General features: G+C 44.6%; 2 protein-coding genes across 2 annotated transcripts in view; both read right to left on the reverse strand.

Moving 5' to 3' along the window:
* LOC128299435 (fibroblast growth factor receptor-like 1) overlaps positions 1 to 14,560 on the reverse strand; it is a 115,977-nt gene that overhangs the window by 96,474 nt on the left and 4,943 nt on the right. The window lies entirely within an intron of this gene.
* Positions 4,046 to 5,336, reverse strand: LOC128299436 (mitotic checkpoint protein BUB3-like). Its single transcript, XM_053035405.1, has 2 exons — positions 5,073 to 5,336; positions 4,046 to 5,003 (listed from the first exon to the last, which is right to left on the reverse strand). The coding sequence occupies exons 1-2, from the start codon at positions 5,265 to 5,267 to the stop codon at positions 4,215 to 4,217; spliced, it is 984 nt and encodes a 327-aa protein (XP_052891365.1). The 5' UTR covers positions 5,268 to 5,336; the 3' UTR covers positions 4,046 to 4,214.

Genomic DNA, 14,560 nt, shown 5'->3' on the forward strand with positions numbered 1-14,560 from the left:
AAAAAGAACCCCACCAACGAAGCAAACGGGGGAAACATTTGTTTGTGAAATTGTGTTCCTTTTTCCAAATAATCCCACCACCCAACGGAAATGCCATGGTAACGAACACACGGTCCTTCTGTTCCCGTTGGCGGAAAAGCTCAAATCTCGTGGAAAATCATTACCGAATAATTTACACTACCTCATCATAGTGTAAACATTCGCTATCTTATCATGCAAACAATAGAATCCGTGAAATGCTCCACCACGAAACAAAAACCACGCAAAAGCAAACAGCTGAAATCGAATCGAACCGGAAACTAGGCAAGCAAACCGTCCACATTCGCATTTGGAGATACCAGGTCAGCGCGACATCCAAATCACGATAACAGATAAAAACGTGCTTTTACCCAAATTTGAAGCCCCAAAACACCCGGTCACAAACGCGGAAAAACTCTTCCGGATTCTCTTCTTTTTTTTCTTTGTACATCATGGGGGCATGAGTGTTGGAAAAGAAAAACCCCAAAAGAAAATGTTCCAAAGATTGCAAGACATACGAAGCTGACAGTTACACAGGTTCAGGTGCAATAATACTCCGGCGTGAAGCTTGCGACCCATTTGCTCTAGTCACCTTTGAGCCACGTTCCAGATGTAAAGCAGAGCAAAACGTCCACCAAGTTGCCGTAAAAAGTTTGCTTTCTTTTACTCGTTAACCGCTCGCCACCGCTCTTCGCCGATAAGGGACGAACGAAATATGCACGTACCGGGGACGGGTTTTTTTTTTTTGTTTGGCAAAGAAGTAAAAGTCCTCCCAAATTGCCTAACAGAACGAAGCTCGTGGAAAAATATCAAAGTAAATAGTAACGGGGGGTTCAGACAAAAGTTCTGACGGCATCTATTCTTTGGTTTGTTTTTAGCAAGCATTTGCGCATTGTGGTGATACCTGCCCCGAGATAGGTACCGCATCCTTACCCGGTTCGGGTCCGTGATAAGGTGAAGTAATTTTATTCCTCATCCCGATTCATGGCCCGGATATGTTCTAGCTGGTGCAAGATTAAAACGGGAGACCCGGGCTGGCACGCGGTACACCAGAACGTGGCTGCGGAAAGCAGATGGCATGCAACATTAACGAATGACGCGAAACGGTATCGTAAACCGTGAATCGATTCACCAAAAACGTGACAGTCGTTGACACGAACGCCAACTTTCTCCACGCTGGCCACGCTGGTGCTAGCGCTGCTTCGGCCGTGGTCTTCGGGATACTAAATGAATCATTCATAAATGATGTAATTTTCTTATTTCTGCTGCTGACAGTAGTGTTGATGATGGTCTAGCTTATCGCTAAAACCTAACCTGCCGGATGTTTGGAAAGGTGGCAGCAGAGCGCACGGAGAGATAAGTACAGATGCTCATGCAAACCAACCATCCGCCTTACGGTTGAAGTTCGGCGTGGCGGAAAAAAACAGCGCACAAACTTCTAGGCAAAATGTAATGAAGTACTATTTACGACCCTGCTGCCGCTAACCCGCAAATGGGGCTTGCTCGTCCGGTCTCTGGGTCAGCGGTTCCGCCATTTGCACTATGGCGCTAGTGAAGCGCGCTAGGTCCTCCAAAATCCTACCACCGTTCATAAACATCCGACGAGTAACGATTGTCATCAACGAAGATTGCCTGGCAGCAATCGAGAAAAGTAATGACATTTTCGCACAAGCATAGAACCGTTCCGGTCCGGGGCAGCTGTTGTCGGTCGGCTGTCTCCGCACGCGGGTGCGATCCTTGAAAGCACATAGACAAATTTGTGACCGTAATATAAACTCGCTTCCGTTTTCGCCAACGCGCGGTTCCCGGTTTACTGTTGTTTGTCCGCCGGGCACCACGGGCGTTTGTACGGGATTCCAGCAAACGGAACATATTGCTTGCCATTCACTTTCATCTTTCATCCAAACTGCACCGTTGTGGAAGTGCTGCGGCGTAGTACGACCACCAATCCACAACGCCGCCACTTCGACTGTGCTACGTGATTAACCTTGATGTGCGTTATTGGGGATGCTGTTCCCTATCCAATCCGTGTGTGAGATCTAAGCCAAAGTTTTACACCACTTCTAGCAACCGCGAGCAACCTTCCCACAAAGTGGGACGAAGTCCCGAGTACCCGTGTGGCAGGGCAACGGTATAAATCGCTTCATTTATTTCCATTACGGGACGTGGAATTACATTTTTTCTTTGTTTTGCTTGCTGAGAGCTTTTTCTCAAAAATATCCTTCCAAGCTAGCACCAGAAAAAGGATTACCCAATGGCACGATGCGAGTGTATGGGGAGATGAAGCAAACGTTAGCCAAAAATATGAAAGCTTTATATATATTTTTTTTGGAGTTTGTGCTGGTCTGCTGAGGTAGCGAACTTACAACGTTGAGTTCATCAAATGCCATTTGAACGTAATGGAGTGCAATGCATCAGAACTGAAAGTACCAAATGGATTTCTTCTAATATTGCAAAGGTGATACGGGTACGTAACTGGAATGAAGGAGCGTGTTCGTTGCAAACCCACCGAGTGTTTGTTCTTTTTGTAAAAGTTTTGGAAAAAAAAGGCCGGACTTTTTCCAACACCGAACCATGATCTCAATTAGCAAACAATTTGCTCCAGACCCGTACCCTTTCAACTGTATCGTAACGTACAATCTGAACCAATCTGGGGCAGCGCAACTATCAAGCGCGCTCAGCACACGACTTTTACGATGGCGCTGTTAGCACTGCTGCTGCGAGTGGCGTTTAGTGAAGCTTTCGTAAGGTTACAAATTCAATTTACACTCGATCAAAGCAAATCTGTTCATCGGCGATATCGGGACGGCAGTTTCTATTACCGCATGGAAGAAGATCAACTTCATGCAAGACGTTACGGATCGCACCACAAGTAACACATCCTGGGGAAAAAGTTTTGCATCGCAGTGTTAAGATAACGTTGCTTGCTTTAGTTTTTCTTCCCTGCCCATGTCGAAAATGACCAGCTTGATTGGTGGTATCATTTCATAGGCGAAGTTTGCGCTTTCTGTCGGACTGCGGCAAATCTCCCAAACACGAACACGGAACGCTTTGGCTACACATGTTCATTTCACATTTCTTTCGCACCATGGCATGGTAGGCAAAAAGAGGGGGACAAAAAAGAACGTGAACAGAAATCCGCATTCTTCCCGCCCGGAGGGAAGTTCGTAATAGCTGCGGACGGGAAGTTATAGATGGGAGCCCAGACGAATCAGCAGTAATGCCCACCATGACCATTGCCAGAAACGACTTACACTTGTCTTTCCGTTTATCGGACACAATTTTATGTGCAAACTTTGCACCGTACCAGAAACGTGCTGCAAGTTTTGTGGAAAAGGTTCAAAAGACGGGTACACCACCATCTTGTACGAAAGATTCGCAAACCAACGGTTCCAACCTCAAGGGCAGATTTCGGTAAAGAGTTGAAACAGTGGCATCGGCCCCCTTTCGCTCTGCACATTCCCAACAAACATCATCGATGGTCAAACGCATGGCAGATTTTGGCGGGAAGTGGAAGACCGAAAACAAAAGACATTTCAGCGCAGTCGGTTCATTCGAATCTGGGTATGCTATTTGGTAAATTGCACGAACACTAGCCAAAGTTCCGGAACGTATCCTACATCGTTACTGCTGCTCGTATGGGGGAAATAGTTGTGTAATCTTTCTTTTCATCTGTTTCTGGGCTTCTCCCTCGAGAAGGCACTGACCATGATTGAAGCGGGGACTTTTTTCCGTCCATACAAATTCCGTACCGAATACCATTTCATTAAACTGCATTGATTACTGCCACATATTCTCTCGATATGGGAGTAAAGCTTTCAATAAAGCAGTCCGTCAGCAGAGACGAGCGAAAAAAAGAACGAAATTCTCGTCAATACGCCTCATTGAACTTCAAACGAAATTTGTCCAGATGAAGTGGCATACATGCGAATAAGTTCCTGCATATACTTTCACACACACACACACACACATGCTGTTCTACTTTCCTTACTTTACTCAATCCTAACATTCCATTAGCTGATTCGATTGAATTAAAGTCTCTTTAGCGGTTTGCTCTTGTATTTGCTGCTAGTAAAACATTTCGTTATCTTGGATTCCTGCCGACAGGATTCAAGAGCACATAAATCGATATAAAATCTACTTAGATGAACTTAATTTAAAACATGAAACACATTTACAGCGCCCACCAGCCCTTCCTATTTTGGTCGCGTTTCCTGCTCGCTCACGTAACGTACGTACAGTATCGGTTCTGGGTACGGTTCCGGCGGGGTTTCAGCTTCATCCATGTACGAACAGGCGATCGCCAGTGCGCTTCCATCGTCACTGAAACACAAGCTAGATATCGAACTATCGTACATGTGGAATTGACACAACCGCTTCTTGTTGAACCCGTCCCAGATGTTTACAAAACCATCCGAACCGCCCGAGGCGAAGGTATTGTACACATTATGGAAGCTAATCGCGTTCACCGGATAGATATGTTCGATATCGTTCTGCTTCGACCGGTGGCACTTGAAGGCGAACTTTTTCATCTGCCATTCCGGGCTCGGATTGAAGTACTCCAGCGCTACCCGGCCCTCGATGGAGCTCATCACGTATCCTTCCTTGTTCGGGAAGCAACGCACGGTGCGGGTTTGATACTTTAGCGACGATTCGCGCCGCTCGACGTAGTTGCTCATGTGTCGCAGATCCCAGATCAACACCTTCCGGTCGGAGGTGGCCACAACGAGCCGCTCCTCGATGCAACTCATTGAATACACCTTGCCGGCGCTCTGGTCATACGTTCCCACGCACTCCTTTTCACGCCCATCCCACAGCTTCACCGTTCGATCCCAGCTTCCGGTAAGAATCCCGTTGACCATCGACGCATACTCAACACACTTCACGGCAGCATCGTGCGTACCAAGGTTATGCTCGATGTGTGTATTCAGATCGTACAGCTTCACCGTATTGTCCAGCCCACCGCTGACGGTTTTTACGGAATCCTAAACCCAAATGGTAATCCGATTAGATGGATGCACCGGGACTTTATCCACTGCAAGCCAAAAACCTACCAAAAAAGTGCAATCCAGCACGGGTGAGGCGTGGAAAAACTTATGCCGGAGCGTGTTGTTGACAACATCGTACAACCGGACGCTGGTGTCCCACGACGAAACGAGTAGAAATTGGTTGGTTTTGGGAGAAAACTTCACCGCCGATATCACATCACTGGGTGGGTTAATGATTTGCACTTCCCCTTTACGTGCCATTTTAGTCCTTTTAACAAATAAAACTACCAAATTATGGAAAGATGCGGGCCCACAACGCAGGCACTGAAATCAAACGACAAACAATGATGCTGAAATCAGCTGTCAAAGTTAAATAAACGACCGGTAATAGTACGAACGTTCACATGCAGGTAGCGCTGCGAAAACCGAAGTTGACCGAACTTAACCGAAGCGAACCGAATTTATAGATTCGAAAACAGCTACAATTTCGAACATGATTTCAAATCATTCGAACATGGCGCAAACGGCTTAATTTACAGTATAAAGCGCACATGTGAGTTTTTGAACAAAAAAACAATACGATTAAAATTAATCATTTTAACTTCAACGTACCAGTACTTCATCATCAGTAACATTATGCTCTGGTGTTTACCTAAAGCGTATTAAAATTGCAAAACGCTGTATAGAAAATATACATTTATAAAAAAACATCTATTCCAAAAATTGCTAAAAATGCTTCAGTTTTATCTAAAAACTATGTAAACTGTTTGTTTCTTTTTCTGTGCTGCTTAACAACATTTTTGCCCCTGGTTGTCCTACTTGAATACGAATCAATTACTATTTCGTCGTTGTACTACCGTTGTCATCGTGGTGTATCCAGAGTTTTTGATCTTGGTTATAAAAGTATGGTTACATTTTATTCATCCTTCAACACTATACCATCATTCATCATCATACCATCATTTCACTAATTTCGTGTTACTTTCAACGAATTTTGTATGAATTTCTGAGTACCACTCTCGAGTTTAAAAAAATTATAATCTAAGAATAATGAAAGATCTCCAAAGCATTTCAAACAAGATCTGTGTCAGTGTACCTTAGATTTGAGTTTACCCTACACATTGTACCCAAAAACGTCTTAATGATGCTTCAAAAATAATCATTCTCACAAATCCACACATCAAGATAAAAAGTTATGTACCAGAGAAAGACTTACAAAAAAGAAAGGATTTTGCATGCAGTCGAAGAAATTATGTCACTCAAAACAAGATAACAGCCAACGAAAAAGAAATCCTCCCCCTAGAGGTTCAACAAAGCGACATGCTGCTCATGCCGGAAGGGTGACTTGTTGGGAAATTCATTGTGGATTAAGAATTGCTCACCCTGAAGATATCATTATTGTGCGTGCTTAGAGAAATAAGTCCCGCCGGTACCGGTGATCACGCGCTGTGGTGTGGATTGAAGTTCTTAACTTTCTGCCTCACCGGTGGCTTACGGTGAGCCAGCATATCTGCACATTTTGCCACACCATTCCATTGCCACGAGTGTTTGGGTAAAGTTCTACGGCTTACTTACGCTGCCCCGAGTGTTTCGTCTTTCGCTTCGCAGCAATCGTTCGCAAACCGCTCTCGACACGCGTCGACGTATCCTAATCTTTTAATTCGTTCATTTGCACGAGCCTAAACCATCGACGGCGGGTGTGGAAAACCGTACGTAAGTTTAATCAGATTTACCGAGAATCTCGTAGGCGTCCGGGCAGCCACTGGAAAAATCGTTTGGTTCATGCGCTTCTTAGTCGCGCAAGTAGGAGGAACATTTTTCCTGGTGTAATTTTAACTTTTTTTACTCCTTTTTCTTCCTTTTCTTCGTCGTTTTCTTTATCAGGTGGTTCAGTGTGCTGCCGGGGAAGCAGTGCAAAACAACTGGGGTAACAATTAGTCTCGGGTTGCAAATCCACCGTACAAAACCCTCGACGCTTCTGGGATACAGAATCCATCCACTTCCTGTCCTATTTCACACCCACATCAAATGGTCCGAACCGGTTGATGGCTCGGAGGTAAAATATTTTAGGCCCTGCCGTTTCGCACTAATGATTTTAATAAGCCCCCTTGTATAATTTGCCTCCTGCTGTTACCCGTGGCTCGTTCGCCTTAAACTCGTGCGATGTGAGTTTATACGCGTGGGTATCAGAACTGCTGGCTGCCACATATGATGATACAGCAAAGCGTCGCCGTACCCATGAAATGTGTCGAACGACAGGCGCACGAATACTTCACGGGCCTCGGCGAGCGTTTGCTTATTAAATAATGAACGATAACGCCTTCATTAGCATGCGCTCCGGTCTGGATGACGGACAGTAAAATTTCGGAAGTAGTTTGCTTTTTCGGTAATTGATTAGATTTAATTTCATTATGTGCGAATCATAATTGACGCGTATAACAGATTAAATGTCAGTTACCCACCTTCGGCTGAGAATCATTTATCAGCACAGAATGCAACCTTCATCGACAACCTCCCGCACAAAGGAGGGAGAAATTTAATCCAGCATAAAATACAGCTTTTACCGTGACTTGCGCTATAACATCACAATAAATAAATTTAAAAAAAGCAACAACCATGAGCTAGAAATTTATAGCTCAATATAAAGTTTGCATACTTGCAGTTTGTTTTAATGAACGGCATAAAAATATTTATTGACCACTGCTACTGCCGCTGCCCTAAAACCACACAGTAGGGTTGATGAAACTTCCAAGCACTTCATAAAACCGTGCAGGATCCCGTGAACCGGTTCCGGACATTCGGCGACATCACCCACTCGCCAGTCACACCAGGATCGATAAACCAGTTGATGGCTGACCAATGTGTGCCGGTGCATTCGTAGATCCATAAATTAAGCAAAAAAGAAAAGCACGCCGATTTCAAAACCCCCAATTGCATTGAGCAACAAATCCACAAGCATGTTTCCAAAGCATCCCCCGTCATCGGAACACTATGGCCACTGATGGTGTGCATACCGCACTACTACTGGTTCATAGTTAATTACGCCGTTTTTATTCTACGTACATCAAACCCTCGGATTGTCCTTCGCAATCCTGCATACAGGTTTCACCCGCTTGGTAAGGAACGGGCCCGGGTGCCGGGCTGTCATTAGCTGCGCTTGTGTGGAATTTATAATCTGCAAAATTTACGACCTTCAACAGCAAAACCCCAAATGCAAACCACAGCGAACCAGCTGGCCCCGAACGTATATCCTCGGCGTTTTTTGGGGTGTGATAGAAGCGGTGCGTAAGAAGCGACACGAACTCCACGCCACCATTTGCGGGATGCGTACCGGTGCTTCGATGGCTGGACAAACAAAAATACGAAGCACAATGATCCATTAAACTGTCTCCAAACTGCGACACTCCGATGGTTCGGTCCCCTTTCCTGGCCCCTTTCCCACAACCGGGTTTAGTGCTGTGTTGTCCGTGTGGTACGCGTTACCCACCGCCAGATGGCGCTCAACTACACGCTGAACAGCGTTCATGTTCCGACACACGTACCCGCGGCACCATCTCTTTCGCAGCTCTTTTCTGTGTCATTATTGAACATTTGTTTGCACAAAACCCAATGTCCAACCAGAAATGGAACGCCATGAACGCAATATGATACCGAACGCTTCACATGAATGGTAAACGGTACTTATAACCGTTGCCAGCCTGGCCAGTGTGGCAACACCGAGCCGGACCCAGGCGTTGCTGCATTGCAATGTTGCTGCCTGTGTGCATTCTTTCTGTCACTTCTGGCACAGATAATGGGGGCTCTAGGTTTTAGCGAGAAGAGATTTATTCGTTAGGTGAGGTTAGGGAGAGCGCCCGTTTACCTTGGGCAGTAGTGCGCTATATTGCTCGTATGACAACCTGCGGCGAAGTGGGATGAGATGCTGTGCCGTTCCTTAAGATGTTCCACGTTAGCCGAATAACAAGCTTAAGGTTCTTCGTCTATTCCACCTCGGTGCTAATTTATTGTTCCAATGTTCAATGGGTTAAAGAAAGGAGTTGGTCCAACACTTTCCGATAAGTCCTACGTTGTAGAAGCATGTCTTTGAGGTTAGGCCTTTGCACCATTTTTCTTTCCAATTTATGCATTCGAAGGAAAGCTGCATAGCGAGCCGGTGGATTGGGCTTGTGGAAGGAAATAAATTAGTAGAACATGATAGAACAAAACAGATGTCGTACATGGTGGTTAAAGCAGTCTAATACAACCTTTATACAAGCTATCAACCGGTGACGATTATGAACAAATTTCAAACAATTTTTTCGTTCAAACATGAATAGACTTTAGTTCAATGCCTTTTTCGCTCGGGGTGTGAAAACATATCAGCCGAAACACCTTGCATCACATTTCATCGGGGAAAAAGCGGAAAAACGCTTTTCACAACCAACAGCACTTCCCGGCAGCACAATGCGCGTAATAAATTGGGCATAAACCGAAAAACCCATATCGCCCAGAGACTCATTAACTGACCCACAGCGCCCTAAATGGCATCAATTAATTTCCCTCCGAATGCCAATCATTCATCGGCGCTCGTTGAAATGACCATAAATCCTGGGTAGGCTAAAGTTCGGAGAGCTAAATGCACAAACGCCAATCGGGAAACGTTTATGAGCGACTACAAAAATAAGCATTAATATATCCACCAATGCGTCTCCATCGGCGGCCACGCACGCCGTTGTTCCGGCACTACAGCAGTGCGGTTTTAATCGATGCATCCGTACGCGACCGTGCACACGCGAGACTGCACACAATCAATCGATGCCACTCACGGATCGGGCCAGGACGGGACGGGGTAACGAAAAAAAAAAAAAAAAATGATTTCATTTCCGCTAAAACACACAAACGGCGCCGTAAAAGGGCGTTTGGATGGACATAATGTGGTGAGACTATGCTCCGTTAGCATTGTTTATTATCGATCGAATGGGCAAACGTTTGATACAGATTTGTTTGCTGTTTGCGCCCGTAGTGTCTTGTGGAAGAAAGCAAAACAGACGTAAATAACTGTCAGTAGGACAGTTCGGCGAAGCACTCATCTCGCTCGATGTCCTTCGGCAATGGCCGCAGAAGATGACCGCCATGTTGAATTTGATGAGCGGATTATGCATCGCTTATGTGGCCAATTTTTACTGCACGGCTATCAAATCCCCATTGATCGGCTGTAAGCGAGGGTTTTGGACCCGATTAAGGTACGCCGATTGCATATTTACGCCTAGAATCGTTACAAAGCGCGATAAATTCCGATATAAACTGGTTCGCTGCGTATAATAAATCCGTCGACGCAGTCAAGTTTTAACTTATCAAACCTCCTCACAATTACAGAGATAACCGCACTCACATAACTTTCAGCTGTCAGCACACGCCGCCAGCCCACTGACTGAGCTCATTTGTAGCCCATTCCAATAAAAAAGCCCGCAACCTTCTCGATTACAAATCTCAAGCACTCATTACGAATGCAAATGAGCTCATAGTAGCTTCCCCTTTCCTTCAGCGGCATGGGGCCAAATCAGAAAAAGCTCATTTGATAGCCGGCCAAAAATGGGCCGAAAACGCCAACCGACGGGCAACGATTTGGCTACAAAGTATCAAAAATCGTACCGGAAAAGGAGCACCACATTCCGGCACATTATTGGACCACTTGCGCCGTAAGGATTCGCCGGAAAGTATTTGATGTGCATTTTGCCGTATCACGAATCGCGAATGGTCTTGCGATAAAGAGTGCCAAATTGCTATTGGAGCCCGTAAAAAAAGGCCCCCGACTCCCGTGGCGAATGCCTCCGTCCATTGGCCGCACTGATCGGTAATCCATGCACCAGGAAACGTTCAGGAAGGCTCATTACGCACGCACGAGAGGGTCGATCGTTGTCCATCAAATGTAATCAATATATTTACGATCCAAGTCGAATAGGCGATTCCCGGGCAAACCACAGTGATCATAAGCAAAGGCTAGCGCCTCGTCTAGGGGTGCTGGCGTAGTGCGGCATCAGGCCAATGATGGCGATAACTGTGAGCGAACTTTTGCGCCATAAATACGGTGTTTATGACGATGGCAGTTTTATACCGTCTCGTGTAATGACCAACTCACTTGACCTTTCGGGCACTGGCGTCAAAGAACTGTGGGGATCAAACGGATTCCTGGAGCAAAAATAAAGAACACAAGCGACGGCACACCCAAGCCCAGCTGTCCGGACGTGTGCTAACGGACGAAAATTGAAAATTCCAACGATGCACCGTCGGGCTGGGATTGGATTCCGTTCGGAGGAAGTTTAGTATCTATCTCACGTGTCGTCAGCATAACAACGAACCATAAAAGAGATGTGTGCGTGTGTGTGTGTGTGTGGAAAAACGGAGAGAAAAAATAACACGCATTCATATCAAGCGGCTCCACCGACTGCACAGTGAAACATCACGGAAGTAGTTGGTATAGTGACGGTGGAAATGGTTGGAGGTTTCATTATTTTGTTGTTACGATCAAAACTTTTTATCTGCACAAGCGTTTCAGGAAACGGATTTGCAGCTCATATGAAATCCATCGTAACGCCGTATAAAAAGCTTAACTTGAAATGGTTGAAAGACGCTTTTGCCATTCAGAGCAGTACAGGAAAACATTGTAAGAAGTATTGCCCTTTTGTTTATAAGAATTATTGTTAACGGACACGGTGTTCTAATAATTTGGTCTTTGTTCCCCCGTAACAAGGACGGACTTTTCGGCTACTAATACTTAACTTAGCTTAACTAGTACTTAAGGGCAGTAATCTATTTATGACGGAAATGACCAGATAAATCGTGAAGTAAAAACGAGGAAAATAAATGGGGATTAGGAGAAGCATCTAGCTTAGCCAAACGAACGAAACAGCAATGAGTAGATTCAACATTATTTTACAATTCAGTTATTCGGTTCACAACAGCTTCATAAATAATATTTTAAATAAAAATAGTAAGTAAACATTCAAAGTGAACAGCCAATTCAACACAACTTGAGCGTCTAGATCACCTTTACCAATATATAGAACAGAGCTCATATTCGATTTCGACATCAGATTAATTGAAGTAACTGATTTAATGTTTGACTTACTTACTTATACTTTAAATAACAGTGGCTTGTTCAAGTTTCGTCATCAAATTTTGAAAATTTAAGGGGCTTTATGGTTACGTTATGGTAGTTTCAACCAATGGGGGCTTAAAAGTTTGGAGACCCTTGGTTTAGATGATAAAATGTTTCCTTCACATGAACTCCGGCCAAATTGACACATTGACGACACTGTCCAAAGCCAGGTCTAACTATGTCACATGGCATCTCAAAAGTAAATAAATCAAAAATAAATTTATTGCAAAAGATGAGAAAACCATCTCTGAATGCATTTTATACACAATCACCTTAAATCTGGCAAGGAGTACAATACCACTGATTGGGTTCAGATGCAATCTGGAATATTTAAGAAACATACAGTTTCCCGATTCATAATTTATTCGAAAGTTATGTCTCGAAAGTCTCGGGCTAGAATAATCTTTATTTTACCAGATCGGTGAACATTGCTGCTCCATGATATATAAACGCACACGTTATCGAATTCAAGAGTGAGTGCAATAACTTCGTCGATATACAACCCACAAAACCCAGTAAATCTTTGTAAGGACATGTTCCATAGTTCCAAATAAGGATGAAGCAGGACTAACTGAGAAATGAAACGTAGCTTCCTGATTTGAAAATCCTTCGTAGTGAGTCAAAGGCAGAGGGACGCTCCATACTGATGTGGTGTGAGCAACTATGAAACTGATTTAAATTATTACGAAATACAAGTTTCTGTGTCATAAAAAATATGTACTGGTCTTGAATCGATACAAGTCTTTTGAATGGTCAACTTTAAAATTTTAGCTGCATAATCTTCATTACTTTGCCCTTTTATTTTAAACAATTTTCAAACATATACGCAAATAAATTGTACTCTCTGTAATGGAACAGTAAAGTGAACTACAATTCGAAGAGTATCCTCTACAAACAAATATAAACAAACCCCATAAATAATCAAGTTTCATAGCAATATGAACGTAAGCCATCCGGAGCATACCAACAGTGGGCCACATTGTCCCGTTGCGAGATGTTTCGTACTGGCAGTAAGTTAGCAAAACTTCGAATAAGAAATCCATTAGCTTTGCGCGTCCAATCGAACGTATCAATTCCGCTCCGGGAAGAACGCAATGGACCATCGCACTGTCGCAGTCACGGAGTAGCGAACTACCGCTGCCCAGTGAAGCAGATCGGATGTGGACAGTGTAGCAACTTTTCAATTTTATCACCAGTGCTCCCCGGTAGTGCTCAAGGACCCGCATGGGTGTGTACATGTGTGTATAATTGAGCGCCGAATGTGCTAGTATCGTGAAGCAAAACGAAACAACGATAAAGTACTTAAAAATACGCTAGTTTCCTGTCTTCGGATGCCATGTTAGCGATGGGGAGCAGTTCCAGCTCTTGTAATCGGAGCAAAGAGAAGTAAAAACTCACGGCTTCTTCCAATGCACCATTTGGTGAATGGTATTGATTTCGAATTTCCCGTAGTAAGCATTTTTCTTACCGATTAGCTTTCCACTCGGGCAAGCATCGTCTCGTAGGAAGCAATGCATGGCCGTTACGACATGAGCCTTTCGTCGATTGCTTCGAGGGAAGCAACTCGAGAGCCTTGTGAACCCGCACCGACCAGACCAAACCAGCACTTTGGGAAGCGAATGGAAAACTATTTCCGTTTCTTGTCCCGTCTCGGAAAAAGATTTCCCTCTTTTGTTTCTACGCTACGGTGACGAAACAGAGACAGCCAGCCAGCCTTTTGGGAGGCTGCTGGAAAAGAAACGAAACAATTGGCAGCGTGCAGCATGATGCACATTTGCAGCAAAAGTGTAGCGAAAAATCACTTGCCTGCTCCATTTCAACTGAGCGCAGGTCACCCCCACTGGCGGAAGATTTATAGAATAGTGCCGAGAATGGGCACACGAGAGCTTTTCTTTCAAACAGAGCCGGAACTCTGGAAGGCGCTATCTAGAAGCGGAAGAAAAATGGCAAAATGGCGACCTTTCCTTGCTTGGACGATTGCTTGTTTCACTGTCAGCGGACAACGGATGTATGTGCCAAAAGGGTAGGGTCCCTGTGTGGAGGCTGCTTAAAGAAAACCATGACACACACGACGAATGAACAACTTTAATCGCTCGAATGCTTCTGCAGCTCTCGAGAGAAATACTTTTTCCCAGATCTTGAAACACTCTATGCTCCGGCAAGAACCACCGGTACGTGAGGATTGTGGAAGTGGAAGGGAAAGCCGGAAAAACACATTGAAGTGAAGCGAATATGCTTTTTTCCTCCAAAACCCGAATCGATATGCAGCTGGCGTGGTGCATCGGGCACAGTATGCAGGTGATGAAAATAAATGGATGCTTTGCTCTGGAGCATTGCAGTGCTTTTAGCTTTCTAACCTTTTGTCTATCAGCTGAACCGGTACGGGAAAGTGGTTCAAGAGAAAAAGAAACAAAAA

This window comes from Anopheles moucheti, chromosome 2, assembly GCF_943734755.1.
Source record: "Anopheles moucheti chromosome 2, idAnoMoucSN_F20_07, whole genome shotgun sequence".
Lineage (NCBI taxonomy): Eukaryota > Metazoa > Arthropoda > Insecta > Diptera > Culicidae > Anopheles > Anopheles moucheti.

Coding starts and splice junctions, on each gene's coding strand:
- LOC128299436 (XM_053035405.1), bottom strand. CDS start 5,267: ATGGCACGTAAAGGGGAAGTGCAAATCATTAACCCACCCAGTGATGTG. Junction 5,004..5,072: donor TGCTGGATTGCACTTTTTTG/GTAGGTTTTTGG, acceptor ATTTGGGTTTAG/GATTCCGTAAAAACCGTCAG.